The sequence below is a fragment of the Herpailurus yagouaroundi genome, unplaced genomic scaffold (genome assembly GCF_014898765.1).
Source record: "Herpailurus yagouaroundi ecotype Mexico unplaced genomic scaffold, PumYag 216, whole genome shotgun sequence".
NCBI classification, from domain to species: Eukaryota; Metazoa; Chordata; class Mammalia; order Carnivora; family Felidae; genus Herpailurus; species Herpailurus yagouaroundi.
Genome location: NW_024412447.1, coordinates 5,466,772 through 5,478,875, shown reverse-complemented (window position 1 = coordinate 5,478,875; position 12,104 = coordinate 5,466,772). Strand labels below are relative to the sequence as shown.

The 12,104-nt window shown below is 57.0% G+C and overlaps 2 protein-coding genes and 1 long non-coding RNA gene across 5 annotated transcripts in view; 1 reads left to right on the top strand and 2 right to left on the bottom strand.

The window, feature by feature from the left end:
- Positions 1-1,159, top strand: part of BAIAP2L1 (BAR/IMD domain containing adaptor protein 2 like 1) — a 92,843-nt gene extending 91,684 nt beyond the window's left edge. For all 3 annotated transcript variants that reach the window (XM_040455873.1, XM_040455872.1, XM_040455874.1), the window contains 2 exons: positions 285-322; positions 813-1,159. In XM_040455873.1, the coding sequence (XP_040311807.1) occupies positions 285-322; positions 813-888 (114 nt within the window). In that variant the 3' untranslated portion in view covers positions 889-1,159. The remainder of the gene's footprint in view (positions 1-284; positions 323-812) is intronic.
- Positions 1,160-2,760: 1,601 nt separating this feature from the next.
- The window catches only part of BRI3 (brain protein I3), a 16,821-nt gene continuing 7,477 nt past the window's right edge, over positions 2,761-12,104 (bottom strand). Inside the window, 2 exon segments of the mRNA XM_040455876.1 lie at positions 2,761-3,184; positions 11,598-11,700. Of these exon segments, the coding sequence (XP_040311810.1) occupies positions 3,052-3,184; positions 11,598-11,700 (236 nt within the window). The 3' untranslated portion in view covers positions 2,761-3,051.
- LOC121017579 (uncharacterized) lies at positions 3,924-5,923 on the bottom strand. The gene is made up of 2 exons (XR_005784819.1): positions 5,261-5,923; positions 3,924-4,235 (listed from the first exon to the last, which is right to left on the bottom strand). It is a non-coding gene; the product is annotated as an uncharacterized LOC121017579 (long non-coding RNA).

Genomic DNA, 12,104 nt, shown 5'->3' with positions numbered 1-12,104 from the left:
CCCAAAACACCAGTTGTAGGCACTATGGCTGGGCAGCTTAAGGACCATGGTCTTCCATGGCCTGAGACATGCCAGCACTTGTGAGGGCCCCTCACGGTCTTCGGTTTTCTGTTCTTGCCCTTATCCCTTAGGTGATTTTAGACGTTGAGATGACCTCAGGTGGGCTTACACGCATCAGCCATAAATTGCTCCTTGCGCTTTAGATATCTTTAGCTTTAAGGTCTTATCGAAAATGTCCCGGTTTCATGACCCTTCCATAAACTTCATCTTTATCTTCCTCACAGAACGACGCAAATGGGACAGCAAAGCCTCCTTTTCTCAGGTACGTTGAACTGTGTTCCTGGGGGTCTTGGTAGGTGCACAGCCCGGGGCAGGGGGTCGGGGAGGTGTCCCGGCCGAGGTGCCTTAGGCCTATGGGGTCCAAGGAGAAGGCGGCCGCCTTGTTCTCACAGCACAGGAAGCCTGCCCGGCCTCTGCCTGGGTCCCCAAGGGATGCCTCCCGGCCATGTTGCATTTGGCACCTTGATCCAGACCTTGTCCTTATGGCTCTCTCACGTAACCCCTCCCACACAGGGCCACAGAAAGGTGGGCTCTCCCATTACAGCATCTACAGCCTTAGAGAGTTCTGTGACGGGTGGGCATGAGTGCACAGAAAGGACTGCCACCGTGAAACGTCTGTGTCTAGAAAATGTCCAGAGTTTTATACAGAAGGCTTCTAACTTCACAGAGCAAGGACGGTAGTTCACAGCTCCTCTAAAACCCAATTCCCATCCTGTAGTGTGTCTGCAGATGTTTTTCCTCTCCCCCTGCAGCGGAGAAAACCCCTTCGCGACGGTGAAACTCCGGCCGACGGTGACAAACGATCGCTCTGCACCGATCATTCGATGAAGAGCAGGCCGGGAGCTCCAGTCCCTCCGACGTTAAGTTCTCACTTGCAAAATGATTTGTTGTTTGGTGTGCGCTTAACTGTTGCAAAGCTTCGCCAAAGGGTGCCTGATTTTAAATGTATTCCACTTGAGCAAATCGACGCATTTTCTCAATTTAACATAGTTGGGTTGATACATTTGTCTTTAATAATAGTCTAGTGACCCACTCAAATCAGTGAAAATATTTTCTTCCCATTCTGTCAGAAGACCATAAATTTGGTTCCAATCCTTACTGTATCATTTTTTTTAATATTCTGTGATTATTTTTTAATAGAATCAGGGATAGTCTGCTTTCGTGACCAGCTCTCTGCATGAAATGAGCACAGTTTTATTTTAAAAAGCATGTGCTCTTATCTAGCGTTATAACATTATCTAAAGGAAAGGTTGTGTAAAGTTGCATCTTAGCATGCAAATCATAATTTTAAGCAATATAAATTATGAATAGTCTATAAAATTTAATTTTTTAACTTAAAAATTCTTAATTTTTGTTTAATCAAATGTAGAGCTACCTAAGATGGAGAAATCCCCAAGTTCCCCTTGATTTAGACAGAGCTACAGAGCACGGAGGTGTTTTGCCTGTCCCTGTCACAGCCACGTTTAGTACTTGCATAACCCCAGAGCTACAGACTTTGGTAGCTGGGAGTCACCGACTGGATTCCCCAATGAAAACACACCAGGCTGTGCTGCAGGTGATGGGCGTCACTCACGCGTGTAAGGACCCTGCGTGTGCAGACCCAGGGCGTTCTCGCTAAGCCGGCTGACCAAAGCTGCCTCCATCGCTGGTGTACTCTGAAACCCCTTGGGGTCCAAGTTTCTCCATTTCTGAGTCGGGTACGGACACACCTACGCACGCCCCGAAACAGCGCGTACAAAGCCATATGCCCGAGTCTCAGCGGCCGGGATGGGAAGTTCTGTATTTCACCCGAGACCTGCCCTGTGCCCTCAGAACCCGGGTGTCCCGTGCCAAGGGACCTCGGAGCGAGTGGCCGAGTTGATCTCTGGCTGCCAGGGATCGGGCCCTGTTTGGGAGGAGTGCAGAATCAGGACTCACACCCAGGCCATTCGCTGTGTGTGGGTGAAGAGGGCCCTGTTTTTTTATCACAGCCCCTTTGGTCTCGCCGTTAACTATCAACGTTTTTCTAGACACTTGAAACTAGTCCTGGGCAAACGCAGGTAAACCAGTGTGTGTGCATGCCACTTCTCGTTCTTGCTCCTGTCCTGGCCGGGTTGGCAAACCAGACGAGGTCCCCAGGAGCTGAAGAGTCAGACCCGTGTGAGGGCTCTCCAGGGGCTGAGTGGTTGGCGGGCAGTACACCTGTCTTGAGGAAAGAGACGCTCCAGCCAGGAAAGAAAACACCGTCCACTTTAGTTAAGTGGTCCACCGCTCCTCTAAGAGGAGGGTTCACAGAAGCCCGGCATTTTCAACTGGGGGGCGGGCGGAGGCCTGGTCTCCAGAGCTCCGCTCTCTGGGATCCTTTGGCTTCATTACAGATTATTAGGTGCGGTCTGCGGGGACCCAGGGACCCGTTCTGCACCTCCAGGGAATGGGCTGCAGCGGGCACCCACCTGCCTCACAGAGGGCAGGCGGGCTTGCCTCAGGCCCCGGGCATGGACTAATGTCAAGGTATTATGTTTCTTTATAATAATAAAACTTCGAAAAGCACATTCTCTGGAGCTGCGAATGCCTACAGAGGACTAGCTCAAGATCGGCCACGATGGACAGTGTTGAAGCCAGGCGCTGGGTATGTTATTCTAGTCTGGTAACAATTTCCAACGTCCACACAAGTTTATTTATACAAGTGGCAGTGTGCACACCAGGCAGAACCAGGTCAACAATGGTATGAATCTCATTTATTTAAAACAGTATTTCTCACCTTTCTCAAATTGAAGACTGCAAAAAATAGAAGCAGTGCTTTATTGAGTTGTCATTCACCCCAAAGCAGTGCTGCTGCGTCCCCACGCCGTGACCCCTGTGCCCCACGAAACCACAGCTCACGCGCACGCCGTCTATCCCGCCTCACTTTACAAAACAGTCCTGGAAGCTTAATCAAATAAAGCTACTGTACACGACATTTACATTAGAAAAAGACAGCTGGATGTAGGAAAGCCAGGTGTGTTGTTCCCTTTAAGTGAAGTTTGCTCCACAGTTGGGGCATCTTCGCTTCCTCAAGGCAAAACAGCAGATGAACCCAAACGGGAACAAGATGATGGCCAAGAAGATGCCCAGGAAGGTGAAGGAGTCCTCCAGAACCCCGACTCTGCAGAGAGAATGGGGGGGGGGGCACGCGCGTTAGGGTCCCCGGCAGAGCCCGAGGCTGGACCCAGTTCTGTACCCACCCCACACCCCAGCACAAGAAGGGACTGAGGCCGCGAGGACCCAGGGCCCCGGGTGCCTCACGGTGACCAGGTCCACAGAAGCAGCCTTCACCCCTCCAGCAACAAACCCCCGGCCTCTTACACATGCCCATTTACCCAGGGGAAGGCTAGCTGCCGCTCTCAGCCGCTACGTTACCTACAGGAATTACCACTTACAAAGACAAGAACGTTCAGTTGCCACATAACCTGCCGTGTTTTCTCCTCCGTCACAAAAGGAAGAACAAGAAGCAAATGCTAGTTTCTATAAAAATTCTTGTATCTCTGAAAACAAGACCCAAGAAAACCGTATCATTTTAGAGTTTTTCTCCCCAGTGTTGAAAAGTTTTATTCTTCTATTCCTTAGAGGGAAATTCCAAAAACTTATTAAGTTTAGAATTCAGACTTGGGGGATGGGTACAATAGATTTTAGTGAACAATTAAAATCAGCCATATTCACAACGTCTGGAAGAAGGCAGCACTTAACAGGGTGCCTGTGTGCTCAGTCAGTTAGGTGTCTGACTTTGGCTCAGGTCATGATCTCGTGGTTCGAGCTCCGCTTCGGGCTCTGTGCTGATAGCTCAGAGCCTGGAGCCTGCTTCAGATTCTGTGTCTTCCTCTCTCTCTGCCCCTCCCCTGCTTGTGCTCTCTCAAAAATAAATAAAATCACTTAAAATAAAAATAAAAGAAAAAAAGGCAGCACGTATCTTGAGAATTTAATCTGTTTCTTCAAAAGGTCAAGTTTACCTTCAATGCGCACAACACACAATTACCACAAGGCGCCTCCGGGCTATCACCCCAATCATGAGCCACGCGAGCACAGGTTCAGTGATCTGAAGTCACCACTCACATTCCAGGGTCCTTTTCAAAGGCTCGCTCCCAAAGGTGGGAAGCAAGAGCTGTGTGCTCAGCTCTGCCTCTGCTCCTTAGGCTACTTCTGGAAAGTTCTGGACACAGCTGAAATTAAAATGAGAGCCGCAATAGCCAGCTCAGCCCTAATGAGAAACCCATCACATTCCGGAGACCGAGGAAAAGCCGGTGGAAACAAACTCTCCCAGGCGGCCGGAGACGCCTCTAGCCGTCTACCGCGATGCAAACCGAGGGCTTTTAGTGAACAGGGCCCTTCACCAGATTTCACGGGAACAAATGTGCCAAAGTGCCCAGGGCTGAGTACTGAAAAGGAATAAAGGAGGGGCTCCACGGGGGGACAGGAGCTGGGTAGTGAGCAGGAAGACCTGACCCACTCCTTCCTGGGGAGGCCCCCACTCCGCTGCCCCCTGCCCCGGGTTCACCCCAGCTGCCTTGGTCTCCCTAAAGCCAGGTCTCCCCTCCGTGCCTCAGCCTGTCTTCAAACACTGCTAAGGATCTCTTGTGTCCTTCCAGAATGTTCTGGAAACAGCTGCTTCTCCTTTTGCCACCTTGTGTGTGCAGAGGAAGGTTCAGCTTAATAGAAGCACCCAACAGAAGGCTTCCTCCACTCAAAATGCCAAAGCTGCTAATGCTGCTCCTTCTGAGGGCCACACTGCGCCCAGCCCTACGGAGCAGGCGGGGGAATTGTGAGAAACCAGACTAAGAGGCCTGGTTTTCCACTGCTTAAAGAAAAAAATCAAACTCAATGCCCACTTCTCTTCCTACCCACTCAGGAGAGGGTTGCCTGAAACTTCCACAATGGACAGACAGTAGGGTCAGAAGCGCTTCCCCAGGTGCTGGTCCTAACACACTAGTTCCCCTGATAAACTGCAGAAAAGGGGGGGGGGATGGTTCTCTGGTTAATTTGGGGACACTCCCCATCCTGCTATCACAGCGCACAGTAGTTTAGGAATGGCTCTGACAAGTCCTGTAGTAAAGCCATTTGTGGAACTGTTGTTTCAGCCGGCATTTCCCAAACCGATGTGTGTGCCGAACGGTTAGAGTGGACACAGGCAAGGCCAGATCTGGGGGAAAGTTAATCAGTAGGCCTGAATTTCTCTCAGCAGAGTTACCTTTCCTTGAGAGCACGCACCAGCAGAGTGGGGAGAGAGGATCCCAAGCAGGCTCTGCACTGTCAGCACAAGAACCTGGCACAGAGCTCGAACCCACGAACCTGGAGGTCATGACCTGAGCCGAAATCAAGAGTCAGACTTGCTTAACTGACTGAGCCACTCAGGAGTCGCCTTTCTAAGGACTGCAAAGGCGGTCGGGTCGCTACACTGCTCTCGGGCCCTCCCATGGCTGCCCCTGCCCATGGGAGTCCGGACGCAGCTGCGCGGGGCCCACCTTACACCTGCCCCACCGGAAAAAGCACCTAAGGCCATGCTGCCAAAGTCAGGGGTGAGTGAGGCTGTGGGCCACCAGCTGTGTCCCCACACACAGGGAGACTGGACAGGCTGCCCCGGGCAGGGAGCCACCTGCTCTGTCCACAATCCCCGCCCACAACTCCTGCAACTACTGATGCTAATCAAGCCACTAACAGAGCAGCTGGAAGCAGCCGGGCGGGCCTGTACCAGCTGGGAGTTATGGCACCACCCAGGTGCCACTGTCCTTCCTCCTGGCCTCTAGCAACGTTCCACCTACAGCTGAAGTCCCGGGAACCACACTAGTTCACACGTTCGGTCAGAATGTCCAAGGAAACAGCGGGGGGCAGGGGCGAGCGGGGCCTCACAGCTGGGTCACCTGTACCAGCACAGAACCTTGCAGAGAAGACTGCCCTCTGGAGGAGCAGAGGGTGCCTTGCCCAGCGTCCCCTCCAGGGGCCAGTGAGGCCCGAGGACCGGGACTACCGGGCTGAGCACCCACCCAAGCTGGACACTCCATGTCATCTCGTGTCAGGATCCAACCTGTCAAGAGGCACAGCCTAGAATCCGTGGTGTCTGCTCAGAGGCTCCAGGTGTCCAGCGGGAGGCTGGGGCCAAAGCCTGTCCTATCCTCAGTGCCCTCAAGTGGGTGCGTGTGGGCAGCCCGCACCCCTGGCTACAGGAGCCCCCCCCAACCCTGCTCCGCCCCAGCTGGGTGCAGTCTCCCCGGCGGTGCGGGGGCCAGAAGCTACCCACGCTGCCTGGCAGGCCCGCCGACGTGAACCGCCCATCCTGGGGGCTGCTTTTCCCGGATGCTCCAGGGCCCGCCCACCACCAAGCGCACCTGGGGAAGGCTGGTCACTCTCGCCCAGGCCCTCGCTGCCCTGGAGCCCGGGGGACCGGCCCCCTGCTCAGCCCCCGGCAGCTGCTCTGGGAACCTAAAGGGCAAAGTGAGGGTAACACGGGCTGACCCGGCCCACCTCCGTTTCCCAGACACGAGTAACACCAGCCTGCGGTGCTTTCCGTCCAGACCTGTCACTCACTGTCACCAGAGCACAGCCCAGCTCGCACCATTCACCTTAGGGGCCATCCCTGCCAGCAAGTCTGCGACCAGACCACCTCCCACAAGACAATGACCAGAACCCAACCTGGCTTTGAAGCCTGAGGGACAAAGGGACGGCCAGCAGGAGCCTCCAGCTCTCGGGCACCACACTTCCCACTGGAAAGTCTTACCCACAATTCCAAACAACAGAAAGCTCTGAGAAAACTTTTTTCATAGGCTTACAGGAAACTCACCTGGCAGCCACAGGTGACCTGAACTGATGTGGCCATTGATGGTCATAATGCATTCACTTAACATGAATATTCACGTCTTGCTACAAAAATATTAATGTTTTGACCAAGAGTAATGCCCCAGACCTCAAAAACAATGCTGACATAATTTAGTTTTCAACAATCCAGACTCTTCTGGGCGCCTGGGTGGCTCAGTTGGTTAAGACTCCAACTTCGGCTCAGGTCATGATCTCCTGGTTGATGAGTTCAAGCCCCACATTGGGCTCTGTGCTGACAGCTCAGAGCCAGGAGCCTACTTCGGATTCTGTGTCTCTCTCTCTCTCCCCCCCCCCCCGCTCACACTCTGTCTCTAAGATAAATTAAAAAAACTTTTTTTAAAAATCCAGAATCTTCTGAACTGAGAAACATAATCTGATCTCTGGGCCATTCTTGATGCAGCGACACTCCAGGTTACAGAGCAGACCTGTCCTCAGTTACGGTCCCCATGTGGCCACCACAGGAGGGATGGGATGCCATGTCCTGGCCATCTCCTGCCGGCCTCTCCCAGCCTCCCACACTCTTCTCCCCAAACCCCCCCGGAAAGGCCCCAATCAGTTCAAGACAAAGTTTCAACTCTTTCAAAGTGGCTCAGAATCCAAACTGAGCAGGTTGCTCTCGCTGAGGATGGAAGGCCCCGCCCCCATTCTTGAGCAACAGATTGTGTGGTTGTATGTGGGTGTGGGTGTGGGTGTGTGTGGTTGGGTGGCCGGCAGGGGCGGGGGGGGGGGTCAGGGAAGCTGGGGAAATAAGGAACTTGACAAATGCTGAAAATGCTTATTGGATGTCTGACTCATCCTATGGAGAGAGGGGCCGCCCGCCATCTATCCAGAGCGGGCCTGGGTGACGCGCTGGATGGGCAGGACGACAGAGGCCCTGCCTGCACAGGGGTCCTGCTTCACAAGGGACGGCAGCATGGGAGGCCCGAGCCCACACGTCCCAGGAGGTCCCGAGGCTGGGTGCCGGATTTCCCCACCTCCCGCTTTCCTCACAGCGGCCTCGCCCAGGGCTTCCCAGTCCCCTCCCCGCCACCGGGGGACCTGGTACCACGAGCTCCAGCCGCGCCCCCCCCCCCCCCGGTTCAGTCGCCCCTGGTTCGTCCCCAACTACTCACTCGTTGAGGCAGAACGCAGCCCGGGGGCAGTGCCCATACCAGCCCTCACCTGAAGGACTAGCCTCTGTGGGGAAAGGGAGCGGTGGGGAGCAGATGCCCCGGCACGCGGCCACCCGGGTCATACCCTCCCGCCTGGCGCATCTGTCCGGCCTTCTGCGGTCCCAGGGCCTCCCCTGCAAACAGGCTGCTGGCAGCTCTGAACGGCCTCACGCCTCCCCGAGCAGATCACGGGGCGGGGCGAAGGGGTCTTCCACGACCACGGCCTCTGGAGGTGCCGCGGGCCACCCCGGCTCGGTCCTCGGCCCGCAGACGGGAGGCGGCCCCACGCTCCCTCGAGTGCTCCCACGGGCTGCACGGCCCGCCGAGTCCCGGCTCACCTGGGAGCTACTCCCCCTCCTCCGGGACCGAGAACCGATGAGACGGTGCCCACAGATCCCTTCCTCTCAGGACCCCTCCACACACTCCACCACGTCCCCCCACGTCCCGTGTCATACCCTCACTGCCTGCCTGTGCCCCCACCAGCTCTACCAGGGTCACCAGTCCCCTCCACGCTGACCACCCCAGGCCACGTGCACCTTACCGCTGGCTTCAGGCGACATCTGACCCTGATCTGTTCGTGGAGCCTCTCTGGGCTTCCAAGGCCCCACTCATTCCCAGATCTCCTACCCCCTCTCTGGTTATCCCCGAAACTAAATACCCGAGGACGCCCAGCCCGTGTCAGTGGGGAACCCAGAGCAGGCCAGGCCCTGCGTCTGCTGCTTTATGCGTGCTCTGGCCTTGACCCGTGCTGCTCAGAGCGCCTTCTCCACGGGCGACCCCAGCACAGCCCCTGGTGCACCCAGCCGGGCCTGGTACCCCGGACTCTCGGTGCCACCTCCCTGGGATCAGGATCCAGGCACAGCCCACACCCCCCCCCCCCCAGGGGAGGCCCAGCTTTGGAGAGCCCGGGGGCCCGGCTGAGCAAGACGGCACCCAGTCCCGGCGGGCAGGGCAAGAAGGAGCACTCTCATCCTCTGGGCTCACACGAAAAGCTCTCTTGCAGCCGACTAAAAAGGGAAGACAGAGTCAGGCTGCTTAAGATGATGGCCAAGTGACAAGGGACACGGGCCTCTCGCGCCAAGCCTCCCTCAGAAGAAATCACAGACGTGTGACTTGGGCAAATCGCTGCCAAGCTACCAGGGAGGGAAGGGGACAGAGCCTGGCGGGCTGCACGGAAAGGGAGAAAGTACAGTCACAAGACCGTGTCCTGTCTCCCAACTCTAGACACCGTGCCCAGAGAGGAGCGGCCTCAAGGCCACGCACCCACTCCCCAAACCACAGGAGAGCCTCCCTAGGAAGCGCCGAGACTCTCCCTCCTTCCCGCTGCCCACCTCCCTTCCCCCCCCCCCGCCCCCCGCCCCCGGGGCCGCGGGGCCCAGAAAGGACCGCTCCCCAGACAGGAGGGCGCTGCCGGCAGGAGGCAGGCAGGGGGCAGGGATGCTCTTGCACGAAGAACCCAAGTAAGTGCTGGAGGGGCCCTTAGCTCTGGCATCCATCCTTCTTGGGCCACAGAGGAATGTGCCAAGAGGGAGTCCGTGTGTGGTCCCAACACAGTTCCCGGACTTGCTCTCAGAGCACCCACTCCTCACTGCCTTCCGCCCAGAGGAGGAAGGACGGGGATCCCCACACAGAAAGAAAGAAGCCTGTCTCCGACACAGGAGTCCCGCACCTCAGCCTTCAGGCAGCCTGACCTCGATCGGGATTCTGCAGGACTGGGGCTCTGGGACCCGAGGCAGCAGAAGCCACTGGCCCCCAAAATGACAGAGCTCCCACCCCAGGGAAAGTCCTCCCCATCTGGCAGCAGCCACGCGGGCCTTGCTGCTGGTCTGTGCACAGGCACGAGGGCCAGGAAGGGGGCTTCAGAGAGCATCCCAAGACGCTCCCGTTTCCCAGAAGGGAAAACAGGGCCAGGATCTGAACCCAGTTCCTCCAGCAGGCTGGGCACTGGGACAGAACACTCGGACGTAGCGTGGAGGCCAGGAAATCCCAGACCGCTCTGCTCCAGACAGACCCCCTCCCCCGACCCCCCTCTAGTCTGCTGGCCTGACACCACTCCCTAAACTTGGGAGATCACTCAATTCTCCCACCCAGAAATAGGCCTTTGGAATCCTCCAGCTGGCCCAAGTGGGGACAGCACTGTGCAAGCAGCCAGGGCTCTGAGCACCCGGGACCGCCTCAAAGCCAAACACAGCGGGTTTCCCCTCACCCACCTCTACAAGCAACCCCCCGGGACACCGGGGACCAAGTCCCCATCCCTGCTCAGCCCAGCAGCATGCTGCCAGCGCCCAGGCCACAGGCCTTCTTCCCGCCCTTGGGCCCTTAAACCCCAACAGCTGTGACGCCCCCAGGTGCCCAAGAAGAGAAGGGCGGTCAGGAGGGTGCGGGTCATTCGCCCTCCACCCGCCCCCTCCGTGTCCTCCAAAGGCGTATCAAAGAGGGGCCTGTTCCGAGGGGCGCCTGGGTGGCTCGGCCGGTTAAGTGTTGGATTCCTGGTTTTGGCTCGGGTCGTGATCTCGTGCTTCGTGAGTCTGAGCCCCAGGTCAGCCCAGCGCTGACTCCGAGCTGATGGTGCAGAGCCTGCTCGGGAATCTCTCTCCCCGCCTCCCTGGGTCACATGTTCAACCTTTGTCTCCAAGTAAATAAATAAACTTGAAAAAACCCAGAAAACAAAGAGAGATGCCTCTTCTGAGTTTACGTACGGCCCCAGGGCCCCCTGCCCACAGCCCTCTTTGCTAAGTACTCAGTTGGCTCTGGGAGTCCCCCTCCTCCCCTCATCTCTGCGATGCCCCTCCTCCTGGACGGCACTCACCCCCCACTCGTTACCCCGGCGACTCTGAAACCTTTAACTTCCCCTTGACTCCACCCTGGGCCTTCCAGATACACCTGTGACACGAAGCCTAAGTGTAAACCAGTGTTTCTCAATTCCATCTCTGAGACTTCCAACTTCCTCCTCCCACTCAAGGGGCTGACCTGGACTCTCTCGCATCAACCAAGGGCAAGGACCAAGTCTTACCCGAGTCTGACTCCTACAGACACCTGCCAAACTCCAGAGGCTCTGGTTTGAGAATACGGAAAAATCGCTCCTGCCCCCAAAGAAGCCCGGTGTTTCTGGCCTCCTCCAGCTGACCCCCCTGCAGGGGATGAAGCAGCCCTCAAGGAGGGTGCTCCCCTGGCCTCCTGGACCCCCCGCTCCTTGAACACACTGGCCACGGGGGCTTTCCTAGCTGCCCCTTCCCAGCAAAATGAAACCTTTCACCACCTTCCAGAATCAACTGCAAAGCAAACTTACACGTCCTAGAACCAGGGACATGAGACATTAACATTTCTACATCCCACTCATTTGAGACTCGGTGGCCCCAAAAGCACTCTCCTCAGGAAAGTGAACCCCTCCCCTATGACCCGTGCGACGTGTTTAGATCTAAGGACAAAAGAACCCTCTCTCCCCCACACCACAGGTCAGTAGCTTGTCCCGAGACAAGACTAGCCCACTTTCGAACTGAGATTCTGGGTGTGTGTTCTCGGGATGGGGGACGGGGAGGGGACAGCCCCCGGCCGGTGACATACCTGCAGACCGGGCAGCCTCCAACGACAACGATGGAATTGGCAGGGTACCTGGTGACATTTCGACTGTGGATGTTGTAGACCCTGGGGTGGTGGGTGGGTATCCCTGTGGGCAGGAAGGCACGTGAGAAGGCGGCAGGGAGGAAATCTGGGAAGCGTGAGGACTACTCCTACCTTTCCCCCCGGCCTCCCCCCACTTATCCTTTCCAAAATCAAGACGACAGCCGCCTTCGCCGAGAGCCCGCGACGGGCTTGACCGGGTGCTAACTTGCAGACGGCACCTGGTTAACGAAGTTAATTGGCAAGACGGCCGTGGCGCGTCCCGAGAAGGGCCGGCCTGGTGCTCGCGAATCCCCCCCCCCTCGCCGCCCCCGGGTAGGCAGAGGGCCGCACGGCGGGATCCCGCTGCGGGAGCCTCACCCGCCGCCCCCGTCCCCACCGGCTCGCGTTCCCGGCCCCGGAGAGGCTCCTCGGCAGCACCCGCGGGGGGACCCCCCCCGGGGGGGGGTC